The sequence below is a fragment of the Thalassophryne amazonica genome, chromosome 3 (assembly GCF_902500255.1).
Source record: "Thalassophryne amazonica chromosome 3, fThaAma1.1, whole genome shotgun sequence".
Lineage (NCBI taxonomy): Eukaryota > Metazoa > Chordata > Actinopteri > Batrachoidiformes > Batrachoididae > Thalassophryne > Thalassophryne amazonica.
The window spans coordinates 12495812-12509339 of NC_047105.1; the positions used below are offsets into that span (position 1 = coordinate 12495812).

A 13528-nucleotide genomic window follows, 5' to 3' on the forward strand; every position below is an offset into this window, starting at 1 on the left:
CAGTATGCGATAGTTAATAATTATTAAGAGCCTGTTCTTTCATATTTATGAATACATTTTACCACATTGCAGTTGTTTTTTTTTAATGAAAACTCCACCTATCATTCTTTTTGAGTTCTACGCATGTGGTAATATCTTATTTACACCAGGATGTTAATAAAATCAATGCTGGCTATTCTCAGAATAAAGTACTTATATCCACAGTTTCAAATTGCATAAGTCAAATGGTGTCCACTTTATGGTCTTCTCAAAACATTAAAATTACTGTTCTGGATGCTCAGAATGCATCTGAGCTTATCTAGAAACCGTTTGCTTCTGGGGGCCTAAAGCCGCCCCCAGACCCCCGTCTATGGGCTTCGGCCCTGTGGGCCTCGCACTTTGTCCCCCCCAATTTCTAGTTCTAAATTGTGCCTTTGCTTGTGTGAAGTGCATCGAGGCAAACTAAATGAATTGAAATTAAATTGATGCGCACCATTTTCAGTCTCACATTGAGTGAAAGTGTGCAACGTAAGCATGACGTGAACGGTGTGCATACTAGGTTTCACGCTTTCAGTTGCACCATCTAAATGACATGCATTGGCACGAAGATTACACGGGAGTGTGGATGCAAAATTCGTGCAAGTGTCAAGGTGGCTTAAGTAAGATGGCTTCTTTGTGAAGGCATTTCCGTTGTGCAGGTGTGTGGTGTTCTCCTTCTGGAGTCTGTTGTCCTGTAGGTTTGTGCCTGCATTCCAAACCTCTAGATACCCGAGATTAACTTTAATGTTGTTTACTTTTATGGATTGCAAAGACCATCAGGCTGAGCTTCAGTGCAGCAAACAATCTTTAGCGTTGGTTACTTTGTGAATACTTCACTCAGAGCACAATTTTAACTTATTAAAGTTATTTACAGGTCATTTATTTTTTTGGAGTCACACTCCTCCCCCTCCCCCTCTCTCTCTCCTCTGATTGGCTGAAACGTTTCGTAACGGGTTGGCACAAGAGCAATTTTTTTTCCTCCTCTTTGACTCGCAGGTTCTCCCTGCCGTTGTGGACTAACAACTTCACTGAGCATAAATAATGAAATATTTGGATGAAAATGTACGTCCACTTATTAAACTTAAATTTGTTACAATAAGTGTTAGAGTAATGATGATAATTGAACGCCGCTTAGACGGACGCGAATGTGCCTGACAGAAAAACCGAGTGGCGTCAAGATAAGTCCGTACAAAAACAGCAAACCCGGAAATGAGCAAGATTGAGCTAGTTTTATTTTATAACGAAATTGGGTGGAAAACGGGAATTTTATTTATTAGAATTGCCTTCATCGGAGAAAGAAAATATTATATTGCGCTCCTGCTTTTTTGTGAGGAAAACCGTCGTCTTGTTAGGGGACGACATCGGTTAGCTAGCTGTATCGTATCGATCCAGTCTTATTGATTATTGTGATGATTACATAACGATTTCTTCCCGTTCCTGCAAAATGAACCACTTACACTCAGGTAAAGTGTTCGTTTTCTTAATTTGTCTACTTTGGTTAGGCAGACTTGGCTAAAGTTAACTAGGTCATCTAGTTAACCTGGTATGGTTGACCGGTAAGTTAATGTTTGGTGTGTTAAGTTGTGTTAACTGTGTCTGAAGTTTCTTTTGCTCTCAGGCTCCACGTGGACTGGCTCGTGTTTTTGTTTGGTGAACTAATCTGGATCGGTGCCAGTGTGTTCGCTACTAAATGACCTGATTTAGTTAACTGGTTCCAACATCAAGTGACAATGACCAGCATAGCCTGGTATCAAGAGAAGGTATAAGGACTAAGTCAGCTTTCTGTGAATGAAATAAACGATTAAACAGGATTTTTCTGCAGATCGGTGCCTATGATCAGCAAATCTGGGAGAAATCTTTGGAGCAGGCTGATTTAAATGTAAGACAACCATTCCAAACTTCTCTACAACTTGAACTGTATGTCCTTCTGTTTATAAACTTCTACTAAGACCTATTTTTCATCTAGGGCTTGGACAGCAAACCAAAGAAGATGGGCCATATCAAATCAGATCTCATCGATGTGGATTTAGTAAGAGGTGAGGGTAAATGAACACATTAAAATAACTTATTTCAGCTTCTCCTTTATGGATCTGCATATTGATTTGGCACACGTTTTACACCAGATGCCCTTTCTTATGCAACTCCACATATTACATGGAGAATGGGCACAGGTGGTCTTGAACTGTAAACCTTCTGCTTTGGAATTGAGTACTTGTGGTGGAGAAGTGGTCATTGCACTTTCAGTGGTCAGTGCACTTTCATTCCCCAGTAGCAATTGTGATACCTAAACTTAGTGTAACCTAAATCAAATCAAATCAATTTCATTTATATAGCGCCAAATCACAACAAACAGTTGCCCCAAGGCGCTTCATATTGCAAGACAAAGCCATACAATAATTACAGAAAAACCCCAACTGTCAAAACGACCCCCCCGTGAGCAAGCACTTGGTGACAGTGGGAAGGAAAAACCCCCTTTCAACAGGAAGAAACCTCCAGCAGAACCAGGCCCAGGGAGGGGCAGTCCTCTGCTGGGACTGGTTGGGGCTGAGGGAGAGAACCAGGAAAAAGACATGCTGTGCAGGGGAGCAGAGATCAATCACTAATGATTAAATGCAGAGTGGTGCATACAGAGCAAAAAGAGAAAGAAACACTCAGTGCATCATGGGAACCCCCCTGCAGTCTTATTCTATAGCAGCATAACTAAGGGATGGTTCAGGGTCACCTGATCCAGCCCTAAATATAAGCTTTAGCAAAAAGGAAAGTTTTAAGCCTAATCTTAAAAGTAGAGAGGGTGTCTGTCTCTCTGATCCGAATTGGGAGCTGGTTCCAGAGGAGAGGAGCCTGAAAGCTGAAGGCTCTGCCTCCCATTCTACTCTTACAAACCATAGGAACTACAAGTAAGCCTGCAGTCTGAGAGCAAAGCGCTCTATTGGGGTGATATGGTACTATGAGGTCCCTAAGATAAGATGGGACCTGATTATTCAAAACCTTATAAGTAAGAAGAAGAATATTAAATTCTACTCTAGAATTAACAGGAAGCCAATGAAGAGAGGCCAATATGGGTGAGATATGCTCTCTCCTTCTAGTCCCTGTCAGTACTCTAGCTGCAGCATTTTGAATTAACTGAAGGCTTTTCAGGGAACCTTTAGGACAACCTGATAATAATGAATTACAATAGTCCAGCCTAGAGGAAATAAATGCATGAATTAGTTTTTCAGCATCACTCTGAGACAAGACCTTTCTAATTTTAGAGATATTGCGCAAATGCAAAAAAGCAGTCCTACATATTTGTTTAATATGCGCATTGAATGACATCCTGATCAAAAATGACTCCAAGATTTCTCACAGTATTACTAGAGGTCAGGGTAATGCCATCCAGAGTAAGGATCTGGTTAGACTCCATGTTTCTAAGATTTGTGGGGCCAAGTACAAAAAATTCAGTTTTATCTGAGTTTAAAAGCAGGAAATTAGAGGTCATCCATGTCTTTATGTCTGTAAGACAATCCTGCAGTTTAGCTAATTGGTGTGTGTCCTCTGGCTTCATGGATAGATAAAGCTGGGTATCAGCTGCGTAACAATGAAAATTTAAGCAATGCTGTCTAATAATACTGCCTAAAGGAAGCATGTATAAAGTGAATAAAATTGGTCCTAGCACAGAACCTTGTGGAACTCCATAATTAACCTTAGTCTGTGAAGAAGATTCCCATTTACATGAACAAATTGTAATCTATTAGATAAATATGATTCAAACCACCGCAGCGCAGTGCCTTTAATACCTATGGCATGCTCTAATCTCTGTAATTAAATTTTATGGTCAACAGTATCAAAAGCAGCACTGAGGTCTAACAGAACAAGCACAGAGATGAGTCCACTGTCTGAGGCCATAAGAAGATCATTTGTAACCTTCCCTAATGCTGTTTCTGTACTATGATGAATTCTAAACCCTGACTGAAACTCTTCAAATAGACCATTCCTCTGCAGATGATCAGTTAGCTGTTTTACAACTACCCTTTCAAGAATTTTTGAGAGAAAAGGAAGGTTGGAGTAATGGTTTAATTACTGCCACCTTAAAAGCTTGTGGTACATAGCCAACTAATTAAGACAGATTGATCATATTTAAGATCGAAGCATTAATGGTAGGGCTTCCTTGAGCAGCCTGGTAGGAATGGGGTCTAATAGACATGTTGATGGTTTGGAGGAAGTAACTAATGAAAATAACTCAGAACAATCGGAGAGAAAGAGTCTAACCAAATACCGGCATCACTGAAAGCAGCCAAAGAGAACGATATGTCTTTGGGATGGTTCTGAGTAATTTTTTCTCTAATAGTTAAAATTTTATTAGCAAAGAAAGTCATGAAGTCAGTTAAAGGAATACTCGGCTCAATAGAGCTCTGACTCTTTGTCAGCCTGGCTACAGTGCTGAAAAGAAACCTGGGGTTGTTCTTATTTTCTTCAATTAGTGATGAGTAGTAAGATGTCCTAGCTTTACTGAGGGCTTTTTTTATAGAGCAACAGACTCTTTTTCCAGGCTAAGTGAAGATCTAAATTAGTGAGACGCCATTTCCTCTCCAACTTACGGGTTATCTGCTTTAAGCTGCGAGTTTGTGAGTTATACCACGGAGTCAGGCACTTCTGATTTAAAGCTATCTTTTTCAGAGGAGCTACAGCATCCAAAGTTGTCCTCAATGAGGATATAAAACTATTGACGAGATAATCTATCTCACTCACAGAGTTTAGGTAGCTACTCTGCCCTGTGTTGGTATATGGCATTGGAGAACATAAAGAAGGAATCATATCCTTAAACCTAGTTACAGCGCTTTCTGAAAGATTTCTACTGTAATGAAACTTATTCCCCACTACTGGGTAGTCCATCAGAGTAAATGTAAATGTTATTAAGAAATGATCAGACAGAAGGGAGTTTTCAGGGAATACTGTTAAGTCTTCAATTTCCATACCATAAGTCAGAACAAGATCTAAGGTATGATTAAAGTGGTGGGTGGACTCATTTACATTTTGAGCAAAGCCAATCGAGTCTAACAATAGATTAAATGCAGTGTTGAGGCTGTCATTCTCAGCATCTGTGTGGATGTTAAAATCGCCTACTATAATTATCTTATCTGAGCTAAGCACTAAGTCAGACAAAAGGTCCGAAAATTCACAGAGAAAGTCACAGTAACGACCAGGAGGACGATAGATAACAACAAATAAAACTGGTTTTTGGGACTTCCAATTTGGATGGACAAGACTAAGAGACAAGCTTTCAAATTAATCAAAGCTCTGTCTGGGTTTTTGATTAATTAATAAGCTGGAGTGGAAGATTGCTGCTAATCCTCCGCCTCGGCCCGTGCTACGAGCATTCTGGCAGTTAGTGTGACTCGGGGGTGTTGACTCATTTAAACTAACATATTCATCCTGCTGTAACCAGGTTTCTGTAAGGCAGAATAAATCAATATGTTGATCCATTATTATATCATTTACTAACAGGGACTTAGAAGAGAGAGATCTAATGTTTAATAGACCACATTTAACTGTTTTAGTCTGTGGTGCAGTTGAGGGTGCTATATTATTTTTTTTCTTTTTGAATTTTTATGCTTAAATAGATTTTTACTGGTTGTTGGTGGTCTGGGAGCAGGCACCGTCTCTACGGGGATGGGGTAATGACTATTCGAACCTAGTCGAATAGTCCTATAAGATTTTCATCTCTTCTGATAAAATCTTCTCGGAGTTTTACCCGAGGCCAGTGGTGGGCACAGATAACCAGAAAATTAACTTCGATAACAGATAATCAGATAACTGAAAAGTTATCTTCGATAAAGATAAAACAATAAACCACCCAAAAATGTATCAGAAGTTACAGATAACCGATAAATTCCAATATTATCTCTGGCACATTTACAACTACTAGTAAAACAAATTTAATAGCTTCTAGTAATATTAAAAATAACAACAGACCCAAACAATGAGAACACACTTTTTCTTTCAACATTCTGCCCCTGCTGGAAGCTCTTGTTTACTACAGCACTCCCAGCACAGAGACACCCCGAGAGCAGCCATAAAGCCAGCTCTCTACCAATTCCAACGCTCCGGTCAGGCGGAGGTCTTGAAAAATAGTCATGCTGAGTTATGGTTTTGATTTATAAATAACATTAATACCAATAGAATATCTCCATTAATGTCAATTCTGTCATTTGTACAAAGTTAAAATATAACATATATCTTTTAATGTTGAATAATGCACTAATTCTGAGGTTTTGTAACAAACGATCGCAAAGGATTCTGGGTAAAAGTGCCTCTGCTAAACACTGACTGGTTCAGTCATTCATTATGTAAACCAACACGTTAATGTGACATCTGTTGTGTGTTGGTGCTTAAAGATAAATGTGCTTTTGTAAAATATTACATTTTTTTTATTTGTAAAAACAGGCATTTTTACGGAGCCCTGGAAGTGTCATCGCAAAATGTTTTGCATGTGGAGAGAATGTGCACACGTTTTATGATGTAAAAGGTGCTTTACACTGTGCGAGATGATTTTTCATGCAGGAATTTTTTGGACCAAGTTTCAGGTTAATCGTGCGTCCTGCATCGTGTAGTGTACATGGAGTATCAAGCTGCGGTCAACATCTGACGACCACCTCCTGATCGCCGATCGTATGGTCGAATGAGAATCAAACCTGTTTGATATATTATTGTGGTCGGCCGTCGTGAGGGTTTCCTGCTGCTGAAAAGCTATAAGCATCCAAACGCTTGCACTGTGCCTGTGCAAACACTGAAGAGCTGGCTTGTAATGTTATTATTATTATTTTTTTATTTTTATTTTGGTGTTGTTTTGTTTTTAAACTTCATTTGTAAAAAAAAAAAAAAAAAAAGCGCCATTTGCAAAGCCAAAAAGTTGATTTGACAATCATCTGATATAACCAATGTCAAAATAAATAGAACACTGCCATCTACTGGTTCCCAGACACTTAGTACTTAGGGTGAATACTGCCATGAACACTACTGGCCAGTAGATGGCAGTAGAGGCCTTGAAAACAAAATTCCAGATAATCCCTGTCTGCTACGTTTAAAATGTGTGGAATTTAACAAACGCAAATACAAAACCAACGTCTCTAAACGCAGAGAATATATTCAAGAGAGTTTTAGATAACAGATAATTATCGAAGATAATGTTTTCATTATCGGATTATCTTTTTAGATAACTTTAAAAACCATTATCGGACCAATTATCTTCCGATTAATTTTTGTCCGATAACTTTTAAACCGACTTTTAGTTTTAAAGTAATGTGCTAATTTTTAAGGTTTTGTGAGCACATGCTGTGCCCCGCAGTGCATTATGGGTACGATGATGAAATCTCAGTACGTCACGACAGGACAAATGCATTTCAGACACTCTGTTCAGGCTCCACGGACAACAGCAATAAACTCTAGTGCCTAAAACTCTCTTGAATATATTCTCTGCATTTATAGACGTTAGTTTTGTATTTGCGTTTGTTAAATTCCACGCATTTTAAATTTAGCAGACAGGGATTATCTGGAATTTTGTTTTTAAGGCCTCTACTGCCATCTACTGGCCAGTAGTGTTCATGGCAGTATTCGCCCTAAGTACTAAGCGTCTGGGAACCAGTAGATGGCAGTGTTCTATTTATTTTGACCTCGGTTATATCAGATGATTGTCAACTCAACTTTTTTTTTTTTTAACAAATGAAGTTTAAAAACAAAACAACAGCAAAATAATAATAATATTAACATTACAAGCCAGCTCTGCAGTGTTTGCACAGGCACAGTGCAAGCGTTTGAATGCTTGTAGCTTTTCAGCAGCAGGAAACCCTCACGACGGCCGACCACAATAATATATCAAACAGGTTTGATTCTCATTCGACCATATGATTGGCGATCAGGAGGTGGTCGTCAGATGTTGACCGCAGCTTGATACTCCATGTACACTACACGATGCATGACGCACGATTAACCTGAAACTCGGTCCAAAAAATTTCTGCATGAAAAATCATCTCGCACAGTGTAAAGCATGTTTTACAACATCATAAAACGTGCGCACATTCTCTCCACATGCAAAACATTTTGCGATGACACTTCCAGGGCTCCGTAAAAATGCCTGTTTTTACAAATAAAAAAATGGAATATTTTACAAAAGCACATTTATCTTTAAGCACCAACACACAACAGACGTCACATTAACATGTTGGTTTACATAATGAATGACTGAACCAATCAGTGTTTAGCAGAGGCACTTTCACCCAGAATCCTTTGCTATCTGTCTGTTTATTACAAAACCTCAGAATTAGTGCATTATTCAACATTAAAAGATATGTTATATTTTAACTTTGTACAAATGACAGAATTGACATTAATGGAGATATTCTATTGGTATTAATGTTATTTATAAATCAAAACCATAACTCAGCATGACTATTTTTCAAGACCTCCGCCTGACCGGAGCGTTGGAATTGGTAGAGAGCTGGCTTTATGGCTGCTCTCGGGGTGTCTCTGTGCTGGGAGTGCTGTAGTAAACAAGAGCTTCCAGCAGGGGCAGAATGTTGAAAGAAAAAGTGTGTTCTCATTGTTTGGGTCTGTTGTTATTTTTAATATTACTAGAAGCTATTAAATTTGTTTTACTAGTAGTTGTAAATGTGCCAGAGATAATATTGGAATTTATCGGTTATCTGTAACTTCCGATACATTTTTAGGTGGTTTATTGTTTTATCTTTATCGAAGATAACTTTTCAGTTATCTAATTATCTGTTATCGAAGTTAATTTTTTGGTTATCTGTGCCCACCACTGGTTATATGATATATTTAACTGAAATTTCTGATCCAGACGACCAATAATTTATAAAGGAAAATCATGAAAATTATCAGGGGTGCCCAAACTTTTACATACAACTGTAATTTGGGTAATTCAGAGGGACTTCAAAAGTCCAATAGGCCTTTCAGCTCAATGTTCTAAGTAGTCCATGGCAGTGTTTGAGGTCAGCTATTGAGGAGATGATCTCAATTCCTCCCTCAGGATCCACATTCAGCAAAGCCAAACCCGAGAGTCCCTGGACAGCGCTGACTCGTAAAGGCCTGGTCAGAGTGCTTCTGTTCCCTTTTTTCTTTCAGTGGTGGATCCAAGTGACGTCCATGTCCATCTCCTCATGTATCCTTGTGCTCTACTTCATGCAAGGTTGGTTGATCATTCCTGAGTACAGGTCATATTACAGGGCTCTCCCCAGAAATTTAGGCCATAGTGGTGCTTGGTGGGGCCTCTCCTGAGAAGGCTTTTTTAATTCAAACAAGGAGAAGCTGTAGGACTTTGCCTTTTTTAAATACCATTGGAAGCCATTTTCTGCAGCTTCATAGGCAGAAGAGACTAGGAAAAACATAATTTGAAAAATGCTGCTTGGTTGCCCACATATTGAAAAATAAATTAAAAAATAAAAGAAACTTGTATGCAAGTATCAATATTGTATATTTATGGTTGTATTTGTATGATGAGTGCTTTTTTATACTTTAAAAAACTTTTTACACAATAATAAATAAATTTTGAGCCATTTTGTTGGCGATGACGTCTTTATTCACTGCGAGCTTTTGTCTTCTGTCTGCTTGGCCTTTGCTGTCCCCTCTGCGGTTGCTGAGCACAGCATCCTGGAGGTTCCAACGGCTCTGTTTCATGGATAGTGGCTACTGCCAAAGATGGCACAAAAACAACAAAATACTCCTCTGATCTGCAGACTTTGTTTCCCGTTTGCGCTTCCTTACAATTCACACAAACGGAGAGTCAGCTGACAGTGTTTGTGAACACAGAAATTGTGCTCTTAAACCTTTGCGTGATGTCGGCTATTCCACCAATAGTAGCGCTTTATCTTTTATGTGACCGTTAACCAGACCAATGATGTGCGAGTCTTGCATGTTGAATCATCTGGAGATGCCTGCTTTACAAAATCATTAGAGACAAGAGAAGTCACTCCCACGTCACTGCAAACCGAGGAATTTCAATCATTTTAACCAAAATTGTCAGAGAAAACAGAGATTGAACACCCTAAACTTGAAAATCGGCATGACTGTGCTAAGAATGTAACAACCTGCAGCTGCACCACGTTTAAGGGAGAGCCCTGTACTATTACTGATAGCTCTTGCTCAAAGTGGTCATTCATTATGAGAATGTGTAGTGGCTGATCTCATGCGTCTGATCTACCGCCTCTAAACCAAAGCTTTAGTCAGTGTAGTTATGCATTGTGGTGTTCTTCCAATTCTGTAATTTGCCCCCTTTTGTTGTTGGTTAATCTATGGTTGTGCACTGCACGTTCATCAGTGCTATTTCTATTGAAATGTGCTTTAAATTTGTTACTACACTAAAATATTTGGGCATATATTTAAAGTAGTTAACATTAGTGTTTCGATAAAATTAACAAACATGCACTAAATGAAACACATCTCAGCATGCAGCTGACTGCACTTTCTTAACTAACCTCCTGGCATAAGTGTGCAGCCAAGGTGTGCGGAAGTGCTTCATCTGTCCTTCCATTAAAAAAATAATAGTAATAATACAAAATAAATAAATAACACGCACCGAGTGTGTTTTTAAACAGCTGCTAAAAGGCGCAATCTAACCTGTGTCCATTCCACAGAAAAGTGCAGATCTGTTCTTTCATTAAAAGAATTAACTTTCAATCAGCATGGATGTAAACTTGTGTGACAACCTTCAAGTAGAGATCTCAAACGAGCGAACCTGGAAACTTGAGCCTCATGGGGCAAAAGTGTGTTTATTTCACCACAACAACTTTAGGGAGCTGTGCTGAGTTAATTTGTCAAGAGATGTGCTACGAAATTGTAGTATTACAGATACACACATTTTTACTGCTGTGGTATTATGTTGAGATTAATTTTTATGATTTAAGTCATAAAAAGGATTTTCTTCAGCAACTTCCTTTGTTTTCAAATGATGCTCAGAATTCACCTTGCAAGTATTTTGAATCACACGAGTTAAAATACGACGACAGGCCACCATGACTCACGCGCACGCATGCAAAACAGTCACATCTTGCACCTTGAGGCTACAGTTTGTTAGCCACAACAGATTACTGCCAGAATGTATTATTTATATGTCACAATTATGAATGAGTGCTGAGATTTGTGAGATGTAGTTGTAGTACTTAATGCAGACAATAAGCAGTGTAGTGTGCAGGCTCTGTTTCAGTAACACTGTGCAAGACGTCGTATCTTTAAGTGAAGTAAATTATTGTCCGTGTCGTTTGCGTTGGGGGAAAAAATGAAAGAGCCTCACGTCGTCACCTACAGTCTTCCACTGCAGGTGACAAGAATTCTGCTATGACAACCGGTAGGACTGGTTTTGTGCTGTTAATGTGAACACAGCATAAATGCAGGCATCAAACAGCGCAGAGCGCACAGTCTGCAGAAGAGAGGAAGAGAAGAAGTAATCACATCTTGGTCTGTTGTATGCCCTTCAGAGGGCCTGTAATATGTCTGAAAATGATTAATTACTGAGTGGGAACTCTGCTTTTATAGTTTTTGACTCGCCCCGCTTGCACCTGCAATTTTTTTTTTTTTTTTACCAAGTTTACCCGCATCCGCCTGACCACCGAGTTGACCAGCAGGTTCCTGCAAGCTAAGGGTTGACCTGCGCATCTCGACCGGACAAGACAGAAAACATTTGCACAGGTCTGCTGTGCCAAATCTTAATATTAACTTTTGTTATTGTTACAAGATTTTCTTCCTTGGTTTGCAAAAATGACAGTCACGATGCGATTGGTTTTGTGCTTGGGGTCGTCACAGCAGATCCCATGTGGGTCTACATGCTGATTTGGCACAAGAACAGTGTTGAATGCACTTATTGACACAACTCCACATGACATGGACACTGTATTTTCCCTTACTGTAAATCAAAAATTTGGAGTTTACAGTTTTCCACAGTGCGACCTATCTGTATTCGCCATGGAACTTTCCTGAATACATCATTTACCTGCAGTAAATTAGCACAAATTTTGTGATATCACAAAGTCAAGTTATTATAAAATAACATTATTTCAACAGGACAAATTTTCAATTATATGAAAACTCAAAAGGGGCAATCAGGAAATTTATTTTATTTATTCATTTTCAAACTGTGTATTTGGTAAACATCCTACCTGAGCACACAATAAAGACCTAATTAGTAAACATGTATTCTAATTTAAAGTATCTGCTAGAGATGTTTTTTATTTATTTATTGCTGTTGCCAAATGTTTTGCTCTCTCCAGTGGCAGCAATGGTGCTGTACTTGGATGTCCCTGGGGCGAGTGCCAGCGAGGTGTTCATGCCCATGTGTCTGATGCTGCTTTTGGGTACCGTGCACTGCCAGATTGTGTCCACTGAATCCAGCCGGTGGCCGGCGAACAGTCCAGCCGCCAGCAACACTACCAGCCCTGCACGAAGAAGAAGGTGATGTTCTTATCGGTCCGTGTGCGGACCCTCACAGGAATATGAAGAAAGTCCCAAATTATACACAAACGTCCACAAACCCTGTCACAAGAACGTTAAAATCTCTGGCATTCTGAACAGCTTTCTCACTTCTGTGGTTCTATTCTACGATCTCCTTTTTTTCCTCCCTTTTAGGCCGAGGAAGGCCAGAGGACTAAAAAAACCAGAAGGGAGGAATGACAGTGGGGACACAAAGCAGCAGGAGAACTGGCAATCTGACGAAGGCCAGCGACCTTACAGAAAGGAGGAGCAGAGGGTAGTTACTGCGTTCATAGTTGCTCTCAAAGTACATCTGCAAGAAGAAGGGTGTGGAATTCAGTTACATCAGGCAGTTAATGTTGCCATGAAAGTCTTATTCTCAGCAGTAAAAGCTTGGCAAACTTGGCAGGTGAAGAAATAGTCACTGTATTAGAAATGTGGCTGAAATTACAGACTTGTGTGCCTCAGCTGATCGTTGAGCCACATTTTGGCTGTTGGCTAATAACGATGTTACATCCTGAGAGGAAGCGTGCTGTACTTTGATGTCTTTAAATGTAGCAGAGCAACAATAGATTGACATAAAAAGTTATGGTGCCAAAAAAAATTGACTTTCAGCATTGTGAGCCTCGAAAAACCATGGAATATGTAGGAAATTCATTATTAACCAAAAGCATTTTGAGAACAGATACATAGAAGTCAACATGATGATGTGTTGCCGTAGTAGGGAGAACTAAGAACAGTTTATCCAAAAGTGCTACCACAGACTTCTCCCTCTGCATTAATTCTACTATACCTGCATTAATGGAAAATGGCCACTCCATTTCAAGAACCTTGGACACCATGACGACCAACCTGTTGCTGCTACTCGTAGATGCCGTTTTCCAAAAAAAATGATGTGTATAATCAACCCATGTGCCATCTATCAGCTAGTGAACTGCATTGTAAGCAGAGTTGTGATGCCATTAATCCTTCATTTTCAAAGAGAAACGAAGCAAAGTGTAGCAAAAACATAATTTAGATACAAGATCAGGACTGTGGTGCGGTGTTAAAGTAGCTG

At 39.3% G+C, this 13528-nt stretch overlaps 1 protein-coding gene across 3 annotated transcripts in view; it reads left to right on the forward strand.

Moving 5' to 3' along the window:
- The first annotated feature begins 1060 nt into the window (after window positions 1-1060).
- phtf1 (putative homeodomain transcription factor 1) overlaps window positions 1061-13528 on the forward strand; it is a 44590-nt gene continuing 32122 nt past the window's right edge. Inside the window, exons 1-7 of one of the 3 annotated variants that reach the window (XM_034165843.1) lie at window positions 1061-1080; window positions 1637-1778; window positions 1841-1897; window positions 1985-2054; window positions 9041-9199; window positions 12273-12453; window positions 12628-12748. In XM_034165843.1, coding sequence (XP_034021734.1) covers window positions 1749-1778; window positions 1841-1897; window positions 1985-2054; window positions 9041-9199; window positions 12273-12453; window positions 12628-12748 — 618 coding nt within the window. In that variant the 5' untranslated portion in view covers window positions 1061-1080; window positions 1637-1748. Of the gene's footprint in view, window positions 1081-1150; window positions 1482-1636; window positions 1779-1840; window positions 1898-1984; window positions 2055-9040; window positions 9200-12272; window positions 12454-12627; window positions 12749-13528 lie in introns of those variants that run through there. The other 2 variants (XM_034165844.1, XM_034165842.1) reach the window with 2 other exon arrangements.